The sequence below is a fragment of the Micromys minutus genome, assembly GCF_963924665.1.
Source record: "Micromys minutus genome assembly, chromosome: 29".
Classification (NCBI taxonomy): domain Eukaryota; kingdom Metazoa; phylum Chordata; class Mammalia; order Rodentia; family Muridae; genus Micromys; species Micromys minutus.
In genome coordinates, this window is record NC_137964.1 from 35522106 (window position 1) to 35549289 (window position 27184).

The 27184-nt window shown below is 45.9% G+C and overlaps 1 protein-coding gene across 1 annotated transcript in view; it reads right to left on the bottom strand.

Annotated features, from left to right (window-relative positions):
* PITPNB (phosphatidylinositol transfer protein beta) overlaps window positions 1–26442 on the bottom strand; it is a gene marked incomplete at its 3' end in the record, with an annotated part of 42333 nt that extends 15891 nt beyond the window's left edge. Inside the window, exons 1-7 of the mRNA XM_080941342.1 lie at window positions 26354–26442; window positions 22429–22459; window positions 19759–19904; window positions 10953–11044; window positions 10389–10396; window positions 9652–9726; window positions 8024–8107 (exon numbers count right to left, since the gene is read on the bottom strand). Coding sequence (XP_080797468.1) covers window positions 8024–8107; window positions 9652–9726; window positions 10389–10396; window positions 10953–11044; window positions 19759–19904; window positions 22429–22459; window positions 26354–26373 — 456 coding nt within the window. The 5' untranslated portion in view covers window positions 26374–26442. The remainder of the gene's footprint in view (window positions 1–8023; window positions 8108–9651; window positions 9727–10388; window positions 10397–10952; window positions 11045–19758; window positions 19905–22428; window positions 22460–26353) is intronic.
* Between the last annotated feature and the right edge of the window lie 742 nt (window positions 26443–27184).

Genomic DNA, 27184 nt, shown 5'->3' on the forward strand with positions numbered 1-27184 from the left:
TCAGGGAACCTGAAGCAACTACCTGTGCTCCCCTTTCCAGCCCTTCCCCAAGGGAGCTGGGTTTACTGGTGTGGGCATGCTTTATGTACAGAATTATCACATACTTAACATTACTCTTCCTTGAGGTTTATATACTTCTAAAACTGAAGAGTCATGCCATTAACCACAGTACCCAGGTGTCAGCGACAGGTGAATCTGGGTTGGATGCTAGCCTGACCCTCATAGAGATACTGTTTTCAAACAAAAACTCAAAAAACAAAGAACCACACCCCACAAAAACCTGAAGGCACTGACTGGGTTGGCCAAAGAGCTCAGCAGAGCACAGTGCTTGCTGTGTGAGCTATGGCTCAAGCTCAGTCCCAGCCTGTGTAAGGGAAGAGGGGGAGAATCCCTCACAAAGGTGTCCTCTGACCTCTACAGTGCATCCAGACCCCCCCCCCCCCACACACACACTAAGGCATTTGCAGACATTTAAGACTGTAGGTGTCAAAAATAAGTTACTCCATAAACATGCCAATGGCAGCAAGGACGTTCCCTGGTCACTGCCATTAAAACCAGATCACCTTGGCAATGTGTTGGCAGTGCTGTAACACTGTGTCCCCTTTAGCCGACAGTACACCACAGAACAGACAAGTGCCATCCACTAAAAGGGGAAGAAGGGGAACGCCTACTGCCTGGTCAGGGGTGGACAGCTCCTCAGTCCAGGGCCCTGTGTGGTTCTGGCTGACACAAAAGTGACCAAACACTATAAAGCCACTTCCTTTCAGTAAAAGCAGAATCTAGAACAAAGCATTGTTCTTTGCAGACTGAAGCAGACAACACAGCACCCCACAGAGTGGCCTGCCCTTCCTGGGGAAGGGAAGGGACGTTATTTGCCTGATCACCTCACTCATGCCCCAGAGCAGGGATTGGGCTGCGTCTGCAAAAAAAAACCTCACTCCAATTCAGATTAGTCACAGCCTCCAAGCTGGCCACACCTGGGCACACCTTCAATCCCAAGACTGGGAGTTAGGGGCCAGCCTGGTCTACACAGCAAGTTCTGGGCCAACCAGGGCTCCAGAGTCAGACTTCTCAAAAACAAAACAAAACAAAAAAACAACAAAAAAAGCAAACAACAACAACAAAAAACTGTCTCTGAAAAAGTATTTAACAGAAAACTGCTCAAAAACATTTTCTGGCTCTTAGAATCCTCCCTTCACCCACCCTCCCCACATCTCCTCCTAAGATGTGGAAGAAGCTTAAGTTGGCAGCGATGTCCAGTCAGAAAATACTTTTTGGGAAGATGTTTTTATAGACTGATTTTCAACAGAAACATTCGCATGGAACAAGCAGTTATTTTCCCACAAGAGGGCGCTGCTACCCACTATGCCTCCAAACACACTACCCTCTAAATCCATGGAAGTACTTGACCATGTAAGGCAGCAGACTAAAGTGGGAAAATATTTTCACATTTATTTTTAGTGGTAACCACGCTTACATTTATTTATATCGTCTCTGAAGTTGGTGCTGGTGGGGAGAATCCTTTACATTCGCTACAACAGAGATCCATCAAGGTCTTGCTTCCTGCGAGGAAAGGCAAGTGGGATGAGAATGCAAAACGTGCATTTCCCCAGCACAGCCAGACCAGTCAGTCGCCTCCGGCCTGAGGCTGTTTTCTCCGTAGTCTCTGCAGCCATCACACTGGCTCCACGTGTGCAAGTGAGGGGAGCTTCTCGGCCTCCCTCACACATTCTTAGGGCAGGGGAAAACATCTCCTAAACAACATCTCAAAAACAACAGGAACTAAGTGTCTGTTCCCATAAAAAGGAAGCAACCAAAGAACTCATGGATCAGTCAGACTTTTTACCAGGTAGAGGTTCCCAGGCACCAAGCCTGCTGACCTGACATCAACGTGGCTGAAAGAAAACCAACCCTTGCCAGCTGCACACACACACATGACCTAATTACAGCTGTGTGGACAAACAGCTTATCCTGGTCATTGGTGCCACCCACCAGTTAATCATGAACTTTGGGTGAACTAAACCAGAAGAAAATCAGCTCAAAAGCTGACAAATATATTCTATATAATTCTGAAGAGTAGGAAGACCTCTAATGTAGACTGTTTAGGAAACATATTCCTCGATCACTAGACATATGTAAAGCATATGTTAACAAGACTATCAATACAATGTATATAGACACGGTCTAGCAGAACTCAAAATCAATGCCCAAGCCTTTCTAAAAACACCACAGTGCAGACCAGCCAGCACTGCACACAGTAGGGCCAAATGTACATTCCTCTAAGCCATAGCCTTACTGATGAATTTAGCCACTTCACCAGCTTAGGAAAAAAAAAGGGGGGAGGGGGAGAGTTTAAGAATAAAATACCTTTTGAAAAAGTACGTAAGTTTCTAATTTAAAACCAAACAGCACGTTAATTTCTAAAAGTAAATTCCAGAATTTCAGAAAATCACCTATGGGCTCAGCAGGTAAATAAAAGCCTGCTGACCTCAGCTCAACTGCCAGAACCTGTGGGAAGGTAGGAGAACAGACCACAAGGTTGGCCTTCAGCTCCACAAGGTGGTCACAACACACCTTACCCCCCCCCCCACGGAAACCTGACACAAACCATAACTTAATTTAAAAGAGAGTGCACTGTTCTGTCTCCCCAAATGGGCTAACGCACAAATTTTGCACAGGACTTCAAGCCTGGGCAGAGTGGTGCCTGCCTATAATCCTATCACTCAGAAAGCTGAAGCAGGGTTAAGAGTTCAAGGCCAGCCTGATGACCCTGTCTATCCCCACCTCTTTCAAAGCCCCATAAAACAGATTCAAAACAAAGAACAAAAATCGTCTTCATTTTCCTGGCATAGGGCTGCAAGGCTGTCCCAGGCTGTCTGAAAGATGCTCAGGAGTTTAGATGGAGTCAGCCAATTCCATGATTGACATGCATTCCTTTAACAGCCCCAGCCAACAACAATCACCAGAGAAGCTCTGTGGAGGGAAGGCTGCACTGCTGTCCAGAGTCCACTCACTGGTTAAGAAACGTGTACTCTTTAGATGGGCACAATTATTCTTTTATCTTGAGAAATATTTACCAGATCAGCACATAGCAAACATTAAGCTCTAAGAAACACTTATCAAACAAGGAGATAAAAGCCCACACAGGAAGTGTCAGTCCCAGCTTCAAACCCGGGACAATTTAACATATCAATGCAGACCTGGCCTCCAGGTTCCCCCAGCATCCCTCAGGCCCTACTTGTCGCAGAGTAGGATCTTTCCCCTCCTCCTCTCCCCACAGGGCCCAACCCAGTCTAGTCCCGTCCACTGTGAACTCTCCCAGATGTTTCTGTTTCTAGCCATTCGATCCCACATACTTATAATAAACTTTTCCTCTGCCAAACCTAAAGGCACCCACGGCCCCTCCTTTTTATTCCTTTATTTCAGTAAGTATCAAATATGTGGGTCTTAATATTTCATTGCACAGAGGAAGTAACAAAGACCTTGTATTCCTAAAAACCAGGGAAAATGAACTAGTGGGTGCTTTTTCGCTGAGTAAATAGTGCTCTCTCAATCAACATACCAACTGGGCACCTACTCTACAGAGTGCAGTTCCCAAGTGCCTTCCTTTGGGTCCCACTTCTGCTCCCCGTCCCAGAATCTCCACTGGCCAACACTGGGGAAATGGCGGCCCAGAAAATGTCTTAACAGATCACATAAAGGTTAAGTGAATTCTGAGCCCTGATCTCCATGTGGGACTCCTCCTCCTCTCCAGCCTTGCCGGATGTGAGAACACAGGCTCCACACGTGAGCAGGAGCAGAGTCGCTGACTGGGAAAGCTGAGCAGTCTGTGCTTCATGGGATTCTCCAAAAGAAGGGATGGAGAGGTGTCCTCCTAATAAGGAGGTGGTACTACTAAGGAGAGCTGCTTACAAGAAGTCTTCCCGCTGGAAAACACCAGGGAAAAGATGGTGGTCTAGAGTCTGCTATCACCTACCCTAGGATCCTGGTCCAGGCAGTGGAGCAGGTACCAGGGTCACAGGGCACAGCAGCACTCCAAGCCCACAATACAAGCCTGCCGAGGGAGAACACATGCAAATGTGGGAAGATAGGGACAAGGAGGGAGATCTGGAATGAATACGACATAAAGACAGCACACTGGCTTCCAGGGGAAAGCATCAGCTGACAACTCGGTGAGGGAAGAGCTCAGACCAGCGAAGATGCTGAGTGAGGCCAGCTTCCGGAACCGTCTAGCAGACTGGTTTCCAGAGAAGCACAATGCCAGCTGTTCCTAGCTCCACAGGGGCCACTGTGGGAAGGGCCTGTGCTCCTTCCTGGAGAACCATCTTCAGTGATGTGTCAGCATGCTCCTAAAACTCTGTCATTTCTGGTTTCAAAATGTCTCACTTGAAAAAAATCCTTTGGCCACAAATAAAAATATCAGCCATGCTGAAACACGAGGGGAAAAAGGTATTTTTTGTATTTTATGACAGGAAAAACACTGTGCATGACCACACCGAGCCATATTTTTACATTAAAAAAAACCTGTTTTTGTGTGTGTGTGCGTGTGTGTGCGTGCATGTATGTGATTGTGAAAGTGTAGACACCTGTATGCCATGCACATGTGGGGAGCCAGAGAACGACTTGCAGGAGCTGGCTCTCCTTGCACTATGTGCAGCCTGGGGACTGAACTCAGGTCACTGTTGGTTTGCAGCAAGCTCCCTTCTCTGCAGAGTCACCTCACTGCCATACTGTCTTTTCCATCGGATCTTCTCAGTCATCTATACCGCAGAATCATTGATAAGGTTTATTACTAACTTCTTTTAAGATATAGTAGTATCTCCTGATCTGAAGATAAAAGTATCTTCAGACATAAATCAAGCTTTAGATTTCAAAACTTTGAATCACCATTTTATCATTTCTACTAGAGAAAGGAGAAACCCATCCTGGAAGTTAACAAGTCACACAGCATGTATTAACCCATGCGGAAGGCAGACAAACTTTCTCGTTTCACATAAATACCTTTAAATGTGCTTCCAATTTTTCTTTTTTAAAAAACTGTGCTCACTTCTTTCAAATTCCTTCCAAAACTGAAGGTCTCTGATGTTGGTGGTGTGCACTCTTCAAGCTCATGAGCCTTCCTCTCCTGGGAAGTGACTTTTGTATACAAATCACGGCAAGCTACTTGGACAGAGCGCTGGGCATGATTAAAGGCCACACTCAAATGGGATCCCTTAGCAAACAAAGCAGAAGCAGATGTCAGAGCTGCACTTGTGGACGCTCTGGAAACGAGCTGAAGCTACATCTCATCAAAGAAGCCCAAACATTTACTGTGCTTATGTGTCTACAACATTGGAAGGGGACCTTTAAATTTATATTTGCATATTTATATGCTGCACATACTGACTCTTACAATCTCAAAAGACACTTCTTGACTTGAACAAAAGCAGATCATGGACAGCAGCCTAGAGTCTCGGCAGTACAGGCCTCATGCACTTCCACAGACATATGGATCGGGAAAGGGCTGCAGCCGCACTGCCTCTCACTGCCTGCACAAGAGAACCCAGGCTCTGGGTAGCCTTTCCTCCTTTCTTCTTTTTATCTTGTTTTTCTGAGATGGGGTTTCCCTATGCTGCCCAAGCTAGTGTTAAACTCCTGGGCACAAGTGACCCCTGTCCCTCAGTGTCATTTGTCTTTGAAAACACCAGCAGCAACAATGAAAACAGCCAAAGAAAACAATGACAGCATCATCATCTGGCCAAGTGTCCCTAGGAAGTTCCCTCCGTCAGGCATCAGGAAGGTGTCTCTTGCTAGGCTGATGAGACACAGACCACACTGCTGCCCCGACTGACTGAAAAAATGGAGCAGAGGCTGAGACAGAGGCCCTGGGGGAAGGGGGTTTCTGCTGGCAGTGCTCTGTGACTGCTCAACTCCAGCAGGAAGGACCCTCCGTCCACTTCAGTGCCTTCCCCTTAAACGGGAAGCCAGTTTTGCAAGGTGAATACGATCCAAGAGGCAAGGAAACTGAGTGGAGATATTTATATAGAAACATCAGACTGCCCACTAATAGTTTCTTTAAGCAACAGTGGATCTAAACCAAGTCTTACAAAAATTTTCCAAAGGGCATCAACAAAATGGCCCCAACATGTTTATACATACATGGTTCCTATAGCAACTGTGCTATGAACTAAGTCGCACTGACAGTTTTACCACAGATCTTTGTTTCTAGAGCTATTCTGACAATGTCACTTCAATTACACGAGCTTGTCACAGCATCCAGTCAAGTGTGTACTGCACCCCCGGGTCAAATGAGCCCCTTCAATACGTGGGGAAATGCCGTTCCTAAGAACAAGCAAACACGGGCCATGGAGCAGTCCAGCAGAGGCTGAGCCCGCAGCAGGCACACCTCCCTATGAACTGAAAGGGTTCGATCTCACCCTCCTGCAGTGACAGAGAGCTTCCACACGAGGGAGTGAAGACCCACACTTACATTTCAAATTCTCAGTTTTCACTCTCTATTTTACTATTTTACATCTGCCCTGTTTCTAAAGGATCATGGCTACCTATTTTTTCAGAATTACTAAGGCAACTATTTTGTTTCTTATAAAGTGAACAGTGTGGAAATAAATCCCACCATGTAAAGTGTGTTGCTGTAAGCTCGCTCCTAGCTGACAACACGGCTCTATAATTCCAACACCATGCAGCTGAGTGTGTCTCACACCCCTGTAATCCCAACAATGAGAGTGCAAAGAGAACCTCTGAGGCTTGCACAGACAAAGCCAAACCAACCATGCTCTGGGTTCAGGGAGTTTGGTCTCTGCGTGAGCTCAGGGACCATACACAGAATTGAAAACAGTTTCTGAGAAAGAGAGGGAAAGCCAACAAGAAAGAAGCAAGTTTGCTAATTCAGCATAAAGTAAAAACCTTCATAGTTCAACATAAATATATTACAAACCCAGTGAGCTAAGAAGGGATGGTCGGGGAGACACACACTTGGAGGTCCCACTGCCTTCAGAACGCTCTTACATGCCTTCTTTCCAAGCTGCCTCCAATACTGAGGTACAGAGTCAACTCAACTGTTCAGATCAAGACTTCACACAGGTAAACCAGATCTGACAGGGTCTCGGGCTATCAATAAAAAAATCTGTGAGACTGTGACCACACAGTCCTGGGACCATGAAGGCAGAGAGCACTGACATTCGAGAGTCCTAGCACTAGTCCTAGGGGACTGAAGAGGTCCAGAGTTTATTCCCAGCAGCTACATGGTGGCTCACAACCATCTATAGCAGGGTCTGATACTCTCGTCCAACAGATGCTGCCCTCTGCTGTGCAGGCACACAGACAGACTCGGGTGCTTCTTTACAAGTCGGGTGAGGCTTGGTTCTGGGCTGCAGGGCTAAGCTGGGGCAGTACCTGTCCCACCTCTTGCCCATCTTACTGGCTTGTGATCCTAAGTCACTCCATACCCAGAGAAGCAAGTTTTCAGCACTAAGAACTGGTGTCTGGCATGATGTGCACTCTAAAGACAACCTTGTTAGTCCAGAGTCCTCTGACCTCCATGTGTGTGCTGTGGCAATCTGCTTACACGTGCACTCACACATGCACACACAAACGCACACAACACATGCATGTGTGAGTGCATGTTTAAAAACAAAAGATTCAGTAGAGCTTGCTGGCTGGACAAAGACTGATACAGCGAGCATTTCCAACAGGCTAGCCTCAGCTGAGCTCAGGGAACATGCTAGACAGATGTTTACTTTCTTACTCATACGTGAGGAGAAAGGATCTATGTGACTCCAAGCAGAAAACACAACACTTAGAGACACTTCGTGAGCAAACACTCTCCAACATATGCACGGTGTTCTCCCCTTTCTTAAAGGGCCCGTCTACAGCACAGAACCATTCTCTTCCTCCAGGGTCTCTGTAGCCCAGAGCAGACCCGAGCTCCAGGATCATTTCAGCATAGAACACAGGCCACACAGAAGACAGAGAAGAACTGGGAGCTGTGACAGGGACACATCAAGATGCACCGAGTAATACTCACTGATGGCTCGACTTGACTTCGATCTGCAATGTCTATGTGGACAATTTCAACAGTTTTCCATGTGTTTGGATCTAAACCGTGGACCTGTGAGAAACAGGAAACTTCAGTGTTTGTCATCAGGAAAGCTCTACGTTCCATACCCACCCCTTAGGACTGGGGACGAAATTACTATCTCTAAGCGCACTTCACAGTCTTGACATCTGGACAGTGTTTACTCTTTCTATAGCTTCCCTAGTGAGGGTTGGATGTATACATACAACCCAGTCAGGGCTATTTTATAGTAGTACTAATAGGTCATTCGTGTAACAAAATGTATCTTCCCTGTTCATTGCAAATGATTCAACTTTTAAACCTTAAATTCTATTCTACAAGGGTAACAGGACAACCAGACTTCAAAAGCTTCAGAGGGACTGGAGAGGTGGCTCAGTGGTTAGGCTACAAGTGTCTAGAAGTCCAGCTGCAGGGGACACGGAAGGCTCTGACCTCCTCTGGCACCCACACTCATGTGTACCCCAAAGAAACTACTTTCAATGATCTTTTAAAAAGGAGGATTTAGCAGGGTGATGGAGCCTCATGTCTTTAACCCCAGCACTCTGGAGGCAACAGACCTGAGTTCAAGGCCAGCCTGGTCTACAGGTGAGTTCCAGGACAGCCATGGCTACACAGAGAAACCCTGTCTCACCGCCACCCCAACACTCCAATTCTACATCTACATTCTACACTTAGTGTTAATGTCCTGATACTTCTCAGTCAGTGATTTCTCAAACCCCGTGGCCTGTGTGAAAGCTGAGCAGGGTAAGTCGCACAGATGATAAGACATAAGCAGTGACACCCTTTCACATAGACTGTTTTAGAGAATCTCTATGAGAAACAGCTGTCACAGGGTCAGCTGACAAGCACACAAAAGCTTCAGTTCCATGAATGGGCATCAGTGATGAACCAGCACATGACAGAGCAGCTGTAACTAGAGATTAACTAGCCCTTCACTAACTCACGCTTCTCCAGTAGGGCAGAAACCTCAAGTGCACCAGAAGGCAGACTGTTGGGCAGCCTGAGATACACCTTCTAAAGGCTTCTAGATGCTGGTGCTCCAGGTCCATACACATTCTGAGACCACGGGGTAAGGATACCAGGGTTTGCCATACGCCTCCCCCAGCTCCTAAGGAAGCCTTTGTGGCTACTCTCCAGAGTCCTGGCAGGTGTTCTTGAAGCACAGGTCTGAATGAGTACCACCTTATCACAATGTAGTCATGTAAACCAAGCACCTTCTCATTCCTGCCCTCTGGTCATTTCCCTGACATCAGCCCTGGCCCAGAAGTGAAGGGGCAGCAAACATTAGAGCAGTCAGGTCTGCTAAGTACACCTGCTCTGGAGAGTACATGGAAAACAACTGAAGCACCAGCTCAGAACAAACTGCAGCCTCCTCACTCCAAACAAGAGCTGCCGACCTCTAGCAGAGGAAGCCGTTTGTTTCTGGCTCGCAGGCCCACACAGCACTGGGGAGAGGGCTGTTTCTGTTACTCCCACTTCTGGCCTCCATCCTGATGGGGCCAGGGCCTTGTGCACACTGGCCAAGAATTCCACGAGCAGCCATGCCCCCGCCTGTGGAGTGTAGAGTGGACACTTACATTTTCTAATGTTCCCAAGTCAGGTTTGTGCCATGTTTCGATTTTGATGAAGAAGTCATCTTTCATGTATTCATTCTGCAGAAAGCACAAGAATGTGACTCACCCTTCACAGTAGGGACCTCCCTAGCACAGCACTCAGTGGGTCTCTTTCCAAATCCAGAGCCATGAGCCCCCACTCCCCACGTCATTTTAGAGTCTCTCTGTGTGTGTTGCCTACATCCATGTATGTGGGCACAGGGATGTCTATACCTGTGGAAGTCAGAAGAGGGCATCAGATAATACAGAACTTGATTTATGGATGGTTGTGAGTCACCATGTGGTTCTAGGAACCACACCAGGGTCCTCTGGAAGAGTAGCCCATGCTCTTAATGGTCAAGCTGAATCTCCAGCCCTAGCCTGATTTTAAAGCCTTGCTGGGTACAGCAAACAATGCTCCTATATATTCATATATATTTCAAGCATGCCCACTTGTCACGCAGCACAGGGCAAAAAAACAAAAAACAAACTTGAAGTTTGCTGACCGATTCTGGCATTCAGAGTTAAGTAGCAAAAGCAAATTAAACCAGTAAGCAGTGTGAAATAAGCCCAGGAGCTGTGAACCCAGAAACACCTATGGTAGGAATGGCGGGGAGGACAAGGGAGAGGCCACAAAACAACGGGAGCTTAAGGAAAAGGCCAGCGGCGGTGGAGAATCAGCAAAATGCAAAAGCGAAGTTAGAGGAGTGTGTGCTACTCACCGTTACGACTGCAGCGGAGGAGAGGCAGCACCGAAACAGGAAAAACGTCAGTTAGAAGGAGTCGAGACAACCCATCCCAGCATCTTAAGACAGGTGGACTAAGCTATCCCAAACATCCAACATTTAGTAGCTATGTCTTCAAAATGTTCTCCACACAAGTGACACCAGGAGACCCTCAGTGTAGCTTGTAGAATACAAAGGCAGTATGAAGAACAATGTCTTAACCTCAAACAGTGCTCATAAGAACAGCACAAAGCCTGACAGCACTCATGAAGATCACTCAGCAAATAAATCTGCAGCTCCTTTCTAGAGTGCCGCAGGGCATATGTTCACCCAAAGCCAGCAGCTAGCAGGGCCGCCATATGGCTGTCATCGGGGAGTGAACCTAGGGGTACACACAGGTCTGGGGAGGAAAAAGCTGGGGATCCCTGGCCATCCTCTAAGCAGTGACTGTCTGAGAACCCAGAGAAGGCTTTGTTTGGTCTAAGCCTATTAGACTGGGGCACTTAGTGCCCCTGTCCTCATCGTAAGGGCAGCAAAAGCAATGCTGCGGGGCCAGCTTACTTGTTCTGCAGTAGGGGTAAGCATTCCAGGCTTTCTCATGAAACACCAAGGAGCCCTCGGGAGCAATCATCCTCACAAACGCAGGAACTTTGCTGTGAGGAAAAAGAGACCAGACACCTTCAACTGCACCATCATTTTTGTTTCTATCAACGATGTCATCCCATGCCCAACCTGATGAGCTAGACGGCACCAACAGTTCATTCCGACCCCAAAGCAATCGTGGCAAATTCATGTTTGAAAGGTGATTGAGAAGATTTAGCTCCGTAAGAGGTCACTGCTCATTTGTGTGTGTTTTATGCTTGGTGGCACTGAGGACGGCTTTACCCAGGACAGGCAAGCACTGTTCTGCTAAGCTTCACCTCCACCCTCGTAGAGAAACTCGTGCATGTGCGTGTGCAGTACATCACTGCCCATGTGAGGTTAGCAGGCAAATCTGACCTTTAAGGTGAAGCCTAAGTCCACACACTGCACACTGCTATAACACTGCCATCCACACAGTCAAGGTTCACCTAACAGAAGGAAACCCTGAGTACCGGGCTATGTCTAAGCAACAGTCACATAATGCAGTGGACACAGACCTCAAGAACTGTACCAATGAGTAAAAAAGATAAAGCATACCCACACATAAAAGACTCTTTAGGAAAGCAAGGATGGGGCTCATGCCTGTCAGCCTTACACTTAGGAGACTGAGAAAGGAGGCTCTCCTGAGCCTGGGGCTACAGTGAACCCTGTCTCATTGACACATCTTAATCCCAGCACTGGGAGACAGAATCTTTGAGTTCAAGGCTAGGCACGTTTACAGAATGAGTTTCAGGATAGCCAGATCCTATCTGAAAGAAAGAAAGGAATGGGGGGCACCAGGTAGGGGTAATGGTGACTCACACCTTTAATCCTGGCACTTGATCTTGAGGCAAGTAGATCTTGAGTTCAAGGCTAGCCTGGTCTACAGAGTTCCAGAGGAGCCAAGGCTACACAGAGAAACCCTGCCTTGAAAACACCAACCACATGGTGGCTCACAACCATCTGTAATGAAATCTGATGCCCTCTTCTGGTGGGTCTGAAGACAGCAACAGTGTACTCATAAAATAAACAAATCCAAAAAAAAATAAAGAAGAAATTCTGTAAGTTCAAGAAATGGCTGTCACAGAGGGAAAGGCTAAATAGATAACTGTCGCCCACAAGCTTGTGAAAACTCCTGTCCATCAACAACAACTGAAAGGCAACTGCATCTACTCCCAACCAGAAAGCACCAGTCACTGATAAGTAGTTAGAGTGCATTTGCAGTTTCCACAGAAATACAAGTGAGCTGCGCAAGTCATGAACAGAGACGACTGTTAAGGGCAGCTCCAGTATACACTGCCACAGACTAAATTTAACTCCCAAACCCCAACTTCCAACCTGCCAACACTGGGCACAACAGAAACCACACAAAGCAAGTCATCTAGTGACTAAGATGCCAAGTCATATAAGTCAACGCTGCATCCTCCCAAACTCCAAGCACTCTCTCTATAGACATAATATATATGTATGTATCACAGCAAAGTTCAGTAAGACGGAGAACACGGTTAAGGAGGCTTGGGAGGCAGGAAGGACTTCTGACCGGAGTGAGAGAGCAGCCGGCAGGAACTAGTCCTTAGCCAGTGCAGGAGGCCAAACAGAGCGGAGGATGAGGGGCCCCACGTCAATCAGATGCTGTGCAGCACCAAAGTCATGACATGGGGACATGGCTTGGGAGTGTCACTATCCAGACAAATACAGCACAGGAAAAGGATATTCTGAGTAGCAGAGCAAGTGACAATCCTAAGATTTTCATGTCCTAAGTATTTTCATGTGCCTTAAGGTCCTTCACAGCTGACCAGGAATGATGGCCAGTCCTAAGTACTTCCTCTCCTTAAAATTTTATTTAATCTATGTATATGAGTGCTTTACTGGCATACATGCCTGCATGCCAGAAGAGGCCATTGGATCCCATGGCAGATGGCCGTGAGCCACCATGTGGTTGCTGGGAATTGACCTCAGGTCCTTTTAACCTCTGAGCCATCTCTCCAGATCTGAGTGTTTATTATTTTGAAAATGTAGGGCAATTCACACCAACTTTCAGAAATGTCAAGTCAGGAAAACAGAAAAGAACGTGCAATCCCAGTCCAGGAGAGGAAGAGAGAAGAGGGGATCTCTGGGACTTGCTGGTCAGCCAGCATAAACTCATGGGCAAGCTCCACGTCCCTGCTTTTAAAAAACAGAATAGAGGCTGGCAAGGTACTGTAGTGGATAAAGGCACATGTCACTACGCCTATAACCAGTATCAGACCTACTGACTCCCCAATGTGCACACTCAAGGCCAGAGGATGCTAAGTGCTCTGTCCTATGACTCTCAACCTCGTCATTGTCACCAAACCCAGAGCTGTACTAGATGCCAGCAAACCCCTGTAATCGTCCTATCTGAGGTTACAAGTGTGTACAGCTACATTCAGTCTTTACAGGGGTTTTGGGGATTTGAACTGAGATCTTCATTCTTGCTCAGCAAGTGCTATAACCCCCTGGGTCATCACCCCAGGCCCACTTTTAGTGTTCCTCTATCCTAACCTCAACTGCTGCCTATCAGACTTCCAAGGCTGATTCTACCACTTAAGTTCCTTTCTAAAAAGCAAGTTAATAGAATTCTCATCTTTGAGCTAGGTGCTCCAAACTTATATCCCTTTTGCACCTAGCTTGAGAACATTCATTAGTAATCTGTCTTCATGTGTCTAGTAATGATTGAGTCTGGAGAAATATGCACATGGAATAAACAAAATGTAGTTAAAATTCAGCTTTTATGAAGAAACATCTTCATTTGCGGACCTTCGCCCACAGCCGTAACAAAGCAATTGGCTGCATGGATATCATTCTCCTCTCTCTTGGAAGCCACTTTGACTAATGAAAATTGTTTCTAAAGTCTAGGGAGCCTGAGAAAATAAATGATAGCAAGCAGGTTTACAAAATGGAGTTAGGCCTTCAAAGTGCACACAGGAGACACTCCTGCCGTCTCCTTCGCTAAGCATTCACAAGATGGCTATTCCTTCTGCTGTTCTTAGCAGGCTTCACATCAATGTACCCTGTCCATATCTGATTAAGACCAGACTCCCATCGCATGAAACTCCAAAGCATGCTGCTTCTTTCAGAAGGCATGCCCCTCCTCACACTTTCGGAATAGTAAAGCTAGGATCAAAGTCAACAGCAGTTTATTCTGCTGCACTGCAGGGAGAACCTATTAAGGCCTCTCATAATGGAATGACGGTCATTATGCACTTGTTCCCAGACAGGACAACTGAGAAACAAAAATGGCAAGACTTATTGTCCTCGAACATGTGAATGTGAAGCACTCTGAAGCTGGAGCGAACTTCCATGCACTGTGAGCTCCTGGACGTGGGTGCTGGGAACTGAACCCGGCGACTGTGCAAGAGCAGCGTATGCTCTTCAGCACTGAGCAGCCTCTCCAGCCTGGGAGGCAACTGTCACAGGAGCAGATGAAAAGAAAGCACTGGCATGGCTCAGTGAACGTGATGCCTTGCTGGGGCAGTTTGCTCTTCCAGGAAAGGAAGCAGAAACAACACAAGACAGGAGCCAAGACCAGCCTTGCCGCTCAGCACAGGACAAGGGCAGGCAGTGTAGACGAGAGTGAGTGCAGGTCACTGAGGCCTGAACCTCGGCACAGTTCCCACATGGCTACTGCAGCGACTCAAGGAAGAGTATGACAGGACAGGACCGGCTGGTGAGCTGTGGGCAGGCAGACGAGGCAGACGCTAGCCTGCAGGCTGGAGTGTGAAGTTCATTCCTTGACATGAGGAAGCAACTGAAAGCACTGAGAAGAACAACACAGCCTGGTCAAGTTTTAAGATTACTCTCGCTCTGTGTGGAAAATTAAAACACAAGTGGGGGAACGGGCAGATGGCGGCAAAATCAATTCCAAATGGACAGACTTAATGGTGAAGGGTAGAGGGTTCCACTGACTTGAAATAAGCACAAACCAGTGAATTGGAACTTCATAAGAATACATTTTTTAGTTTAAAAAAAAGGCACTATTTAAAAAAAACTAAAATTTAGCCTACAGAATGGGCATGGTTCTGCAAATCACCTCTGATAGGGGCCTAATCCACAGAGGTTCTGTACAGTAAAGAAAGGTGAGACCTGGAAAGAGAGCTTACAGTTCCCAGACTCAAGGAGGCTGGGGAAGGAGGATCACAATTGTGAACCTGACCAAAAAACCCAAACAAACAAACAACCCAGAAGATCTGAACAATATTTATCCAATAATCTGTATGCCAAGTCCATAGAATTCATAAGGAAATTCCAACATCCTTAATTACCAGTGACAAGTACCTCAAAACCATAAGCAGGTGCTCTTCATGTGCAAATGGCTGTAAGTAGTAGGCCAAGGAGTCTGGACTTTGGTTACTCTGGGTCAAGTGAAACCCAGAATGTCACAAATTTGGTAAAAATAAGAAGCTTAGCCAGACTTGCAATTCTACTGATGTTGAGTGGAGACAGGGTGCATGGCTGTCTTAAATGGTTAAATGCCACCCTTGCAAGTTCAGCTTCCTTAGGTGCAGAGTTGAAGATGTTCCAGCGGCAATGGACACCATCTAGAATGCTCACACAGTGCCTTGAGGAAGTGGACTCTGACGGCCTTAGTTGCTGCTAAGTGATCTGTGTCCTTCTGTGATGTAGTCATTTGGTGGCTAATCAGCCATCAATGCTGCCCCCTCTCCCTTGCTCCTTCCTAACTCTCCCATACTTCTGCTCATAGCTACCATCTTTGGACAGGGGTTGAAGTGTCCGGTAAGAAAGCTTTTTTAAGGCAAAAGACTGTCAATAGGACAAAATGGCAACCAACAGATTGGGGAAAGATCTTTACCAATCCTACATCTGATAGAGGCCTAATATTTTATACAAAGAACTCAAGAAATTAGATTCAAGAGAACCAAATAACCCTATTTAAAAATGGGTACAGAGCTAAACAAAGAATTCCCAATTAAGGAATACCAAATGGCTGAAAAGCACCTAAGGTAATGTTCAACATCCCTAGACATCAAGGAAATGCAAATCAAAACAACCCTGAAATTCTACTTCACACCAGTCAGAATGGCTAAGATCAAAAACTCAGGTGACAGCAGATGCTGACAAGGATGTGAAGAAAGAGGAATGCTCCTTCACTGTTGGTAGGATTACAAACTGGTACAACCACTCTGGAAATCAGTGTGGCGGTTCCTCAGAAAATTGTATATAGTACTACCTGAGAACCCAGTTATTCCACTTCTGGGCATATACCCAAAAGATGTTCTAACATATAACAAGGACAAATGCTTCACTATGTTCATAGCAGCCTTATTTATAATAGCCAGAAGGTGGGAAGAACCCAGATGCCCTTCAACAGAGGAATGGATACAGAAAATGTGGTACATCTACACAATGAAGTACTATTCAGCTATTAAAAACAATGACTACATGAAATTCTTAGGCAAATGGATAAAACTAGAAAATATCCTGAGTGAGGTAACACAGTTACAAAAGAACAAACAGCATGTACTCACTGACAAGTGGATATTAAGACCAAAAGCTCAGAATACCCAAGATACAATTCACAGACTACATGAAGTTCAAGACAAGGAAGATCAAAGTACAAATGCTTCAGTTCTTCTTAGAAGGGTGAACAAAATACCCATGGAAAGAAATACAGACAAAGTGTGGAGCAAAGACCGAAGGAAAGGCCATCCAGAGACTGCCCCACCTGGGGATCCATCCCATATACAGACACCAAACCCAGACATCATTGCAGATGCCAAGAAGTGTTTGCTGACAGAAGCCTGATATAGCTGTCTCCTGAGAGGCTCTGCCAGAGCATGACAAATACAGAGGTGGATGCTTGCAGCCAACCACTGGACTGAGCACGGGGTCCCCAATGGAGGAGTTAGAGAAAGCACTGAAGAGGTTTGCAACCCCATAGGAAGAACAACAATATCAAGAACCAGACCCCTAACAAAGTGTACACATGGAGAGAACCATGGCTCTAGCTGCACATGTAGCAGAGGGTAGCCTTGTTGGGCATCAATGGAAGAAGCCCTTGGTCCTGGGAAGACTCGATGCCCAGTGTTGGGGAATGTCAGGGTGGGGAGGCAGGAAAGGGTGGATGACAGAGCACCCTCATAGAAGCAGGGGGAGGGGGAAAAGGATAGGGGATTCTAGAGGGTAAAGCGGGAAAGAAGATAACATTTAAAATGTAAATAAATAAAATATCCAATAAAAGAGAAAGAGTGAGTACAAGAGTCAGGCAGCTGTCCCCATCCCCTAAGTTACCCTGGGTTCCTCAGGCCTTTGACTTCACACTCTGTCCACAGTCTTCCTGTGTGAAGCCATAAACTGCCTATGTCTCAGGATGGTATAAAGAAAAGGTGCCGTGGGGGCGTAAAGAGACACTGCGTTACAGTCTAAAAGCTGCAACCCCATGTCCAAATAAGTTGCTAATCAACAGTGTCACTTGCAGTGACCAAATTTATAGCTCTTCAACTAAGAGTCATTATTAATGGCTGAAGAGTTACCTAAATCAGATGCTCCAAAAATGGCATTTAATACTCTTTTCCCATAAAAATAAAATCACCTCCACCTCAGCAGGAAATGATCAACATTTCTAACATTAATGACTTTCTAGGCTTCTTACTTGATTAGATTTTAAAACACAGAACATGGTATGAATACCTAATGACCCAGTAATAGATCTTTTCTATATAAGGTGCTGTTTTCTATTATCTGAACCTTTAGGTTTCAAACAAAGGATGCTACACACTCTTAAAGGTTGGTTTTTGTCAACTTGATACAAGCTAATGAGCTAGAAGGAACTTTTAAGAAAAGGCCTTGACCAGATTGCCTGCAGGTAAGTTGGTAAGGAAATCTTCTTGATTAATGACTGGACAGGGGGTCTTGGATGGTAAAGGAAAGCAGGCTGAGCAAGCCATGGGAGTAGGCTTGTTCGTGGCTCTCTCTTCTCCACGGTCTCTGCCTCAGTTCTAGCGTCCAGGTTTGTGCTCTCTGGCTTGCCTCAAAACGGGTGGTGACTTGTGAGCCAAATGAACTCTGTCCTCAGCAAGTTGGTTTTGGTCGTGGAGCTTTGTCACAGCAATGGAACTAGCCAGTGTTTCCTCACTTGGGATACTAGTCTATAAAGGGCATCACAGACCAATTCCCATGGAGTCCACTGCTTTTAATAAGGAACTTCTAGAGGTTTGTAAAATTCATGAAATGGGCAAATCAAAATTTCTAGTGAAAGAGGCTGCAGAAATGGTTCAGTGGTGAGAGCACTTGCCAGAGTTCAGTTTTTCAGCACACACATAGATGGACCACTTCGGTCTGCAACCCTCTTCTGACCTCCAAAGCCAACTACACTCCGTGACATACAACACACATACACATAAATGGAAATATGACCTTAAAAAAAAGAAAATGATGATAAAGTTTAAGTTTAATCATGTACTCATCTACGCTGTGGAACATGAGTCTGAGTCTTGTGTGTGTGTGTGTGTGTGTGTACATACACATATGTATACATATGTATGGATGAGCAAGGGAGGCCCTCCCAAGCTTAGCAGACAAAGAGGTGGTTTCGAAAAATGAACTCAGAGCCATCTCTAGTCTCTGGTATGCATTTCCTATTCAAAAATATCTACAGGAAATGAGAGGTAAGGCTGTGAGGCTAAAAAGGAGCACACAAAAGAACTTGAACAAACAGAAGGGAAAGTGAACAGCGGTGTGTGCAGACCACCAGTCACAGACCTCCCCATAGCCAGACGCAGCTGCACCTAGCCACTCCACGATGAAACACAAACGGAAACACCGTCTTTCTGCCTGTGAGACTAGCAAAGATTCAAACAGAAAAATAAGGACGATTCATAAATAGTATGGAACTGTGGGGAATGGTTTGGATGGCTGTGGCTTCCCAGCAGTCCCTTTGCCCTAAAAAGTACAGCATCTAGGACAAACCAGAGTGTTCTATAGCCACAAAAAGTAATAAAATTGTAAATTACCTAAAATGTGTGAATGACCTTCATTCCCTATCCTGTAAAGAACAGTTAAATAAACTAAGCTAAAGGCACATCTGGAAATTTTAATTGGCTTAAAGAAAAAAAAAAAATCACCAAGGGCTGGGCTTTACTCCACTGGTAAAGTTCTTGTCTTGTGAGTGTGAGACCTTTTTGTTCAATCCCCAAAACCCCATTAAGTGCTGGGCTCAGTGTCCTGTACCCACAATCCCAGTGCCAGTCAGTCTTGTGCAACTGGTGAGCTCCAGGTCAATACAAGCCCAATCTCAGAGGGGCCCTTCATCCTGAGCACAAAATCTGCAGCTCCCACAGAGACATTACAAAAAACAAAAAACCTCCGACAGATATCAAATACAAACATGGGAGCTAGTATCTGGAAGAAGGATAACGCTTAAAGTATTTCAAGTGTGTGCGTGTGCACATACTATATGCATGCCTGTTATTCATGGGGGTGAGAAGTACCAGGTACCTGTGGTGCTAGATCCCGTTGAGAAATGAGAAAATGAGGTGGGTGCTAGGCACCAAACCTGGGTCCTCTGCAAGAGCAGAGTGCACCTGAGGATGAAGGTCTAATTTTATAGTCTTCCCTAACGTCTGAACTTTTAATTTAGTGTAAAAACAAGGAGGCCCACAACAAAAGTAAAACATAACAAGTAGGCAGGAACATTATAGTTCATGGGCCCTACTGATAAGGAGGCTGCAGGACAAACAGACGCTGCAGGCTGGTGGCGCCCACTTGCCTCTTCAGGTGGTAGATTTTGTGTGTGTACTGTCCCTTCTCGCCATCGTTTTCGTAGGGCTCATTCTTCAGGACCTCGATGCCTTCTCCACCACCAGTCTCATTCTTACTCGCTTCTGCAACAGAGTAAAGCTGTCCAACCTGATACTGAAAGTCCAAAGAGCAGAGTTTTACTAAGTCAATAAAAGCTGCAGAACATTCCTTTGCTAAAACCATAATAAAGATAATAGAGAAAATCCCACATAAGCCATTACACATGTTCTACATGAAAACAGAACTCAAGTGACAAATGCTGGATGATCACAGGATTTCCGGTGTTCACAAAAACGACAGCCACTAATATTTTATTTGTATAACAACATACCAGGAAAATGTCAGCACTTAGCTCAACTTCTGAATGATGAATTTGTACTCTCTGTGGAACATTTTTATTTCTCTTACATCTTAGGAGGGTAAGCTTAAGGCGGGCAACCAACTAGCTCTCAGTAATGAAGAGCAAGATGTGTAGGAGGCTAGGAAAGGCCTCAAGAGCTTTTAGCACAGCTGAAAAGGCACAGGACTGGGTATCCAGGATCAAAACTCTTCAAAAAAAAAAATTCTCCATTAAAGGCTGGAGAGATGGCTCAGTGGTTAAGAGCACCAACTGCTCTTCCAGAGGTCCTGAGTTCAAATCCCAGCAACCACATGGTGGCTCACAACCATCTGTAATGAGATCTGATGCTCTCTTCTGGTGTGTCTGAGGACAGCTACAGTGTACTTATATATAATACATGAATAAATCTTTAAAGAAAATTCTCCATTAAACACAAGCTTTCTGGAATATAAGCATGTAAGTATTAGCACCGAGGGCTGGCGAGTGCTCAGTCATTCCCATTTCATAGTGAACCAGGCTCTAAGTGGTAGGGCAATTCCCAAGAAGGCAGCAGTATCCAACTGTGCCACTGTCCCCAAAAGGGACAAACTGAGGCTCTCTCTTATGACCCAACTTGTTCTAGGGACCAACCATGAGACTACTGACAATCTCTTCAAATTTGACTAAGACAGCCTGAAAAAGCATCTTCTTTATAATCTTATTTTCAAAGAAAAGGTACATAATTTTATCTCTAAGAAGTCATAAAGTTAAAATTATAATTGAGGAAATAAAAGTACTGTCATAATCCCAGAAAATATTCCATCTAAAATGCTCTTGGATGCAACATTATCATTAGCTAGTTTAATAGTCCCCCCCCCCGAGCATTACTCAATTTGGAAGGGTCTGAAAGGCTAGAACCAAACAAATTTCTTAAGTAATCCATAGTACCTATTTAAGAATATGGACCGCAGGGGAGGGCAGGGGAGGCTGTTCTCTTGGTTTTCCAACATGCTATTATAGTCTAATGCCACAATTCTTTTTTTCCCTTTAAAGAATTAATTATATATAGTACACTGTAGCTTTCTTCAGACTCACCAGAAGAGGGCATCAGATTTCATTACAGACGGTTGTGAATCACCATTTGGTTGCTGAGATTTGAACTCAGGACCTCTGGAAGGGCAGCCACTGCTCTGAACCACTGAGCCATCTCTCCAGCCCTAATGTTACAATTCTTAAATCCTTCAAAACCTACTTTTCAACCTGGCAGATTTTGAAATAGGATTAAAATGTCTTTAAAATAGAGGAAAAATTTGGCCTAACAAAAATACAGGAAGAAACTAAATGACTAGACTCTCCAAAAGATTAACAAGCAGGTAACTTGAAGAAGATCTTAGGTTTTCTTATTGGTGCTGATTGGAAAATAACTCAGTGTTGGATGGTAGTGGCGCTCTCCTTAAATCCCAGCACTCTGTGGGCAGAGGCAGGCAGATCTCTTAAGCTCGGGGCCAGCCTGGTCTACAGAGTGAGTTCCAGGACAGCCAGGGCTATACAGTAAAATCCTGTCTTGAAAAACCAAAAAGGAATTTAGACTTACGGGTGTGTGTTGGGGTGTGGGGCATACTTGTTAAATCTGAATGTAACAAGAGGAGAAGATCTGGGGTAACAATATCCAGATTTCAACAAGTTGTTTCCGTCAGCTACTCCCCACCCCCAACCTCCAAAACACCTGCAAAAATAAACATCAATTTTCAAACAATCAATTGTACAAATGAAGAGCAGGGCCCGGTGCAGCTAGTGTTGTGTGCCCTGGTGCAGCCCTGCTCTCCTCAGAAGCAGGAGCTCCTCCTCAGCTCTTCTCTTCTGCTGTTATCTGTCACGTCTCTGTTTATCAGTCTGTTCTGTCCAACTTCCAACTTTCCAGTTTATCCACTATCAACTAAGGAACTTGGATGTTGAAGTTCAGAAGGGCCCTGGTGCTTGATTTCTCAACATCAGTCATTTTCCTGGGACAGTGCTAAAAGAGTTTCTACACTTGTTACACTATTTCCTATAGACCCTTCCCAAAGGCAAAATAAGAGATTTATTTGTAATCATCCATCACACACAGTTCATTTTGTCGCATAAGCTGGAATAAAAGAGAAAATGAGGGCCGAGAGTTCAGCTCTTTGGTAGACTGCTTGCCTAATGTTTTTGAGGCCCTGGGTCCAGATCCCAGAACCGCACCAAAAGAGAAGACAAGAGAAAATGCATATTACAAAACAGCATGGATTAGCATGCCAGTAAGTCACACCAACAGAATTCGAAGCAAAAAATACTTACCTCTTGAACAGAACACGGCAAAACCACACGGCTGAAAAGAAAAAAAAAACCATACACATTACATATTGATATGGCCTTAAAGTAAGATCTCTAGACTCAGTGGAACTTTAGATCTACTGACACAGTGGACCCGAAAGCCATTTATAGGAGGGGTGTTTATGAGACCTTCAGGGTCGCACTCAACTCTAAGACTGCACTGTTGAACTTGGCGAGTCACCAGCTTCACTGCCACAGGACCAGAGATGCAGAAGCTTGATTCTTGTGTAGGGTAAGCATTCATGAACAAGTTGATCAACTGCAGGCTCTCTGGTCAGAACACCCTCAGAGGTTTTCATACATGCTGTGCATTTTAAAGATTTACTTTTATGTGTATGAGTGATCATCCACAAAAGCCAGAAGAGGGCATGGGTCTCTGACACAGTAGGGCAGGAGGTCAAACGCACTGATGCCTTCTGAGAGAACAGTAAGTAGTCCTCTCAGCCACTTCTCTAACCCTGTGCATATTTTATTTTTGATACTTGTACTGGCTAGTTTTGTGTGTCAACTTGATGCAAGCTGGAGCTATCACAGAGAAAATACCTCTATGAGATCCAGCTGTAAGACATTTTCTCAACTAGTGATCAAGGGTAGGAGGGCCCAGCCCATTGTGGGTGGAGCCATCCCTGGCCCAGCCCATTGTAGGTGGAGCCATCCCTAAGCTGGTGGTCCTGAGTTCTATAAGAAAGCAGGCTGAGGAAGCCAGGGGAAGCAAGCCAGTAAGCAGCAGCCTTCCATGGCCTCTGCATCAGCTCCTGCCCCCAAGTTCCTGTCCTGTGTCAGTTCCAGTCCTGACTTCCTTTGGTGATGGTGTAGAAGTGTGAGCTGAATGAACCCTTTCCTTCCCAGTGTGCTTCTTGGTCATGCTTTGTGCAGGAATAGAAACTCTAAGAATACTTCTCTCAGAATACAAACATGCTTTGAAGTTCATGAATAAAATCTTCCCAGAAGTCCCTCCACAACCTTATTAGTCAAGTTTTGTGACACAAAAGTAAAGGTGTCTCTGGATGAGCAGTGACTTCTTCTCAGGAGATGGCCTTGCACATTATAAGTAACAGTCTTTTCCAAGGTAGGGCCAACATAAGGAGGATCTGTGCTTGAACCTGTCCAAGTATGTGCTAGTGAACACAGCACAGGTCATCTCTGGAGATCCATTTTACTAGCACAGCACAAGGGGGACTCAAGTCTATAGCTGCACTGTTTCCATCAGAGAATCATTTTTCACCAGGAAATCCCTTATTTCTGTAAAACAGGTTTCCTGCTACTCCTTCCTGTTTAACAGGGATCCAAAGATCAACAAACACTTTAAAACCAAGACTCTTACACAAACGACAACTTCGGCCATTGCTCTGTAACAGAAGGGAAAAGCCTACCCTGAAAGTCACTTCCTCTTTTTTGTTTGTTTGAGACAGGGTCTTATTGGGTAGCCCTGGCTGTCCTGGGACTCACAGAGACAGACCTGCCTCTCTCAGTGTTGGTATTAGAGGCATGTGTCATACTTGGCCCTGAAAGCTAGTTTTGACTCCTTGATCCTTTTTTTAAAAGATTTATTTATTATTTTATGTATGTAAGTACACCATAGCTGTCTTTAGACACCAGAAGAGGGCATCAGATCTCATCATAGAAGGTTGTGAGCCACCATGTGGTTGCTGGGATTTGAACTCAGGACCTCTGGAAGAGCAGTCAGTGCCCTTAACTGCTGAGCCATTTCTCCAGCCCGACTCCTTAATCCTTACCAAAAAAAAAAAAAAAAAAAAAAAAAAAGTTCTTCTAAGACATCCAGCGTCTGCCACAATATCTTATTTTAGCACGCAGGAACCACCGTTCGAAAGGAGCTGACAACAGGGATCACTCACACCAGGTAGAGCGTGAGTACTCACACTGTGTTAGACATAAACACATCAGCAGTAAACTGTCTTTATCTTAAGTCTAGGACCAGGGAAAACTAAGAGAGACTTTGATGGAAATAATTAGGTGTCAGATACGTATCTACATTTGCTAACTTGGTTCATAAAGTAAAGGTGTGCAAGACACGGAACTGGAGATGGTGGATGCGTTGCTCTTGCAGAGAGTCTCAGATCATTTTCTAGCAACTACATTGGGCAACTCTAACCACTTTTAACAGCAGCTCCAACGGGATCCAATGCCTCTGGTCTCCACGGACATCTGTGCTGAGCTTGACAATGAGTGCTGAAGAGGGCGACTCAAGCATTAGTTCACATACTGAAGACAGGAAGTAACTAATAAACCGAAAACCACTAGATACTAGATGCCTTACGCTCAGTCAGCGCTGCATCCTGCTCGCTCTGTGGCTTGGCATAAGTCAATTCCTATCTATATCACTCTCCTGCTTCAATAGCCACCAAGAGAATAGTAAATTAGGTGATGCTCGAAAGACATTGTTAAATGTTTCCATAAGCTCTAAGTTCAGTACTGTGATTGTGCTTAAATGTAAATCTCTGCTCTGTACAGAATGCAAAGGTGTCTTTTTTTTTTCCAGACTCCCTGTCACTAACAAAAAGTAGTAATTTTTCAGGCCAGAGATGCCCCAGTGGGTAAAGGCACCCTCCTCCAGCATGACTGCAAGTTGTTCCCTGACCTCCAAAGCACTCTGTGGCACCAGCCTGTACACACACACCCCATACAAATATAATTTAGTTTGTTTTTCCCCTAAAAGTAAAAAAAGAATAATCATCAATTCACTTAACTGAAGGGCTGGAGAAATGGCTCAGTGGCTAAGAAGACTTGCTGTTCTTTGAGTAACTGGGCTCAGTTTCCAGCACTGCATGGTGGTTCACTACTTGCCCTAATTCCAGGGGATCCAATGCCTTCTTATTACCTCCAAGAGCACTCTATTAATGTAGCACATATGCACACATGCAGTCAAACACACGCATAAAAACAGGCAAATCTTTTAGAACACCAAACGTTTGCTGAAAATCTGCTAAGTACTAAGGACTGCTCCAAAAGTTGGAGGTATCAGAGTGAATACAATGCCCAATATAGGGAGAACTCTCAGGAAGCCAAATACACACTTCCCAAGACCTGGAAGATGAGCTACTGATTTGAGGAAAAAAAGCATTCGAGTCAGCAGAAAGAGAAGGAAAGCCTACATACAGAGCAACAGAGGAACGTCAAGGGGTCTTATAATGCTGAAATGGGCAAGAAAAGAATTACGTATAAGCAGAAAACAAAATCTGGGCAGTGTTAAGAAGAGGAACCGTGTTAGTGATTTTTACAAGGCTGACGTCAATACAGACAAGGTCTAGACAGATAACTTAAGGCTCCCTCCCCCCTTCTTTAAGAATCTGAAATGAAATCGGTGTTGGGGAAGAACAGCGGTAACAAAATAGGTCACACTTGAAATTGCACAAGGGACACCGACTCAGGTATGACAGCCGAACATTCCCTGCCACCACGGTTTCCGGTGATGTTCAGGGCTCTTCGGAGAGGGGAGCGCCACAACTTTTCAACAAAATGATGGGGCCAGTCCGAAGCACCCGGGAAAAGTCTTCATTTGCCAAGTTAAACACCATGTGTTTAACGCCGCCCCGAACCCAGTGAAGCAGGTGGGGCCGATGTCGCCCCATCTTAGAGGTAGGGTCTGAGATCGATCGCATGAGAATGATCTACAGTCGGGTTCACTGAGCCTGAGAAGAATCAGGCTCGAACTTGCGGGTGACCCATCCCGGGGCATTCCCGGCTCCCCCGGGAGCCCCGGCCGCACTGCCAAGCCTGGGGCTGACTGCGGAGGGTGGCGGCGCCACTCCAGGGCCTTGAGGCTCCAGGAAGGAGCCTACGGAGACCCGGGAGCGCCCTCCACGCTGAGCCCACCGATCCTCCCCAGCCCGTGTCCCGGAGCCTCGCTCGAGCCCACCGACCCACTCACAATTCCTTAATCAGCACCATCTTCCGGGAAGCCTTCACAGCTGCCGCCGCCAGCCGCCACCGCCGGGCCTCTCAACACGCATGCGCAGCCCCGCCTCCCAATCGTCCGAGCCCTGGCTGCGCCTGCGCGTCCGCACCCTTCCGCCGCGGGCCATTGCGTCAGCGCGCCGGGGGGCTGACTCCGCCTAGTCCACGCCCCGCGCTCGGCACACGAGGTCTCCACTGCGGCTGCGTGGGCCCTTGGCGCGCGCGTGAAGCCTGGAGCGCGTGCGTACACTCGGCGAGTGCTGGGGCTGCACGTCCGAAGTCCTCCCGCCAGCCTCAGTCTCTCAGGGCCGCTGTGCAGCCTGTGCTTTCGAGTGAGTTCTCCAGTCGGGGTTCTAAACGACGTCGTGCTCACTCGGGTGCGAAAGCCGACGAGCTTCTGGCGCCTCAGGCTTAGCAGGAGCGTGTTCTAGAAACCGCAGACCAGTGTTTCAACCCTGATGTGTTCGCCGCTTGTCTTAACCTTTTTTTAAGGGTACGGCTGCTTTGCCTGTATGTCCGCTCCATGTGCGTGTCTGAGGCCAGAAGACCGCTATGGATCACTAACTGGAGATGCAGACAGTTGTGAAATACCTTGTGGGTCCTCTGCCAGAACCCCAGGGTCCTCAACAGCCGAGCCCCTGTCCAAACTTTCAATCCTCAACAAATGCAGTTTTGCTCGAGACCTAGAGACCCAGTTAGGTTAGATAATTCTAGACGAATTCTGCCTGCCTTGGGCATTGGTTTCATCATTATGTGCTCTCAGGTCAAAGACCTCATTACAGGAAGAATGAAAGTTAAACTTTAC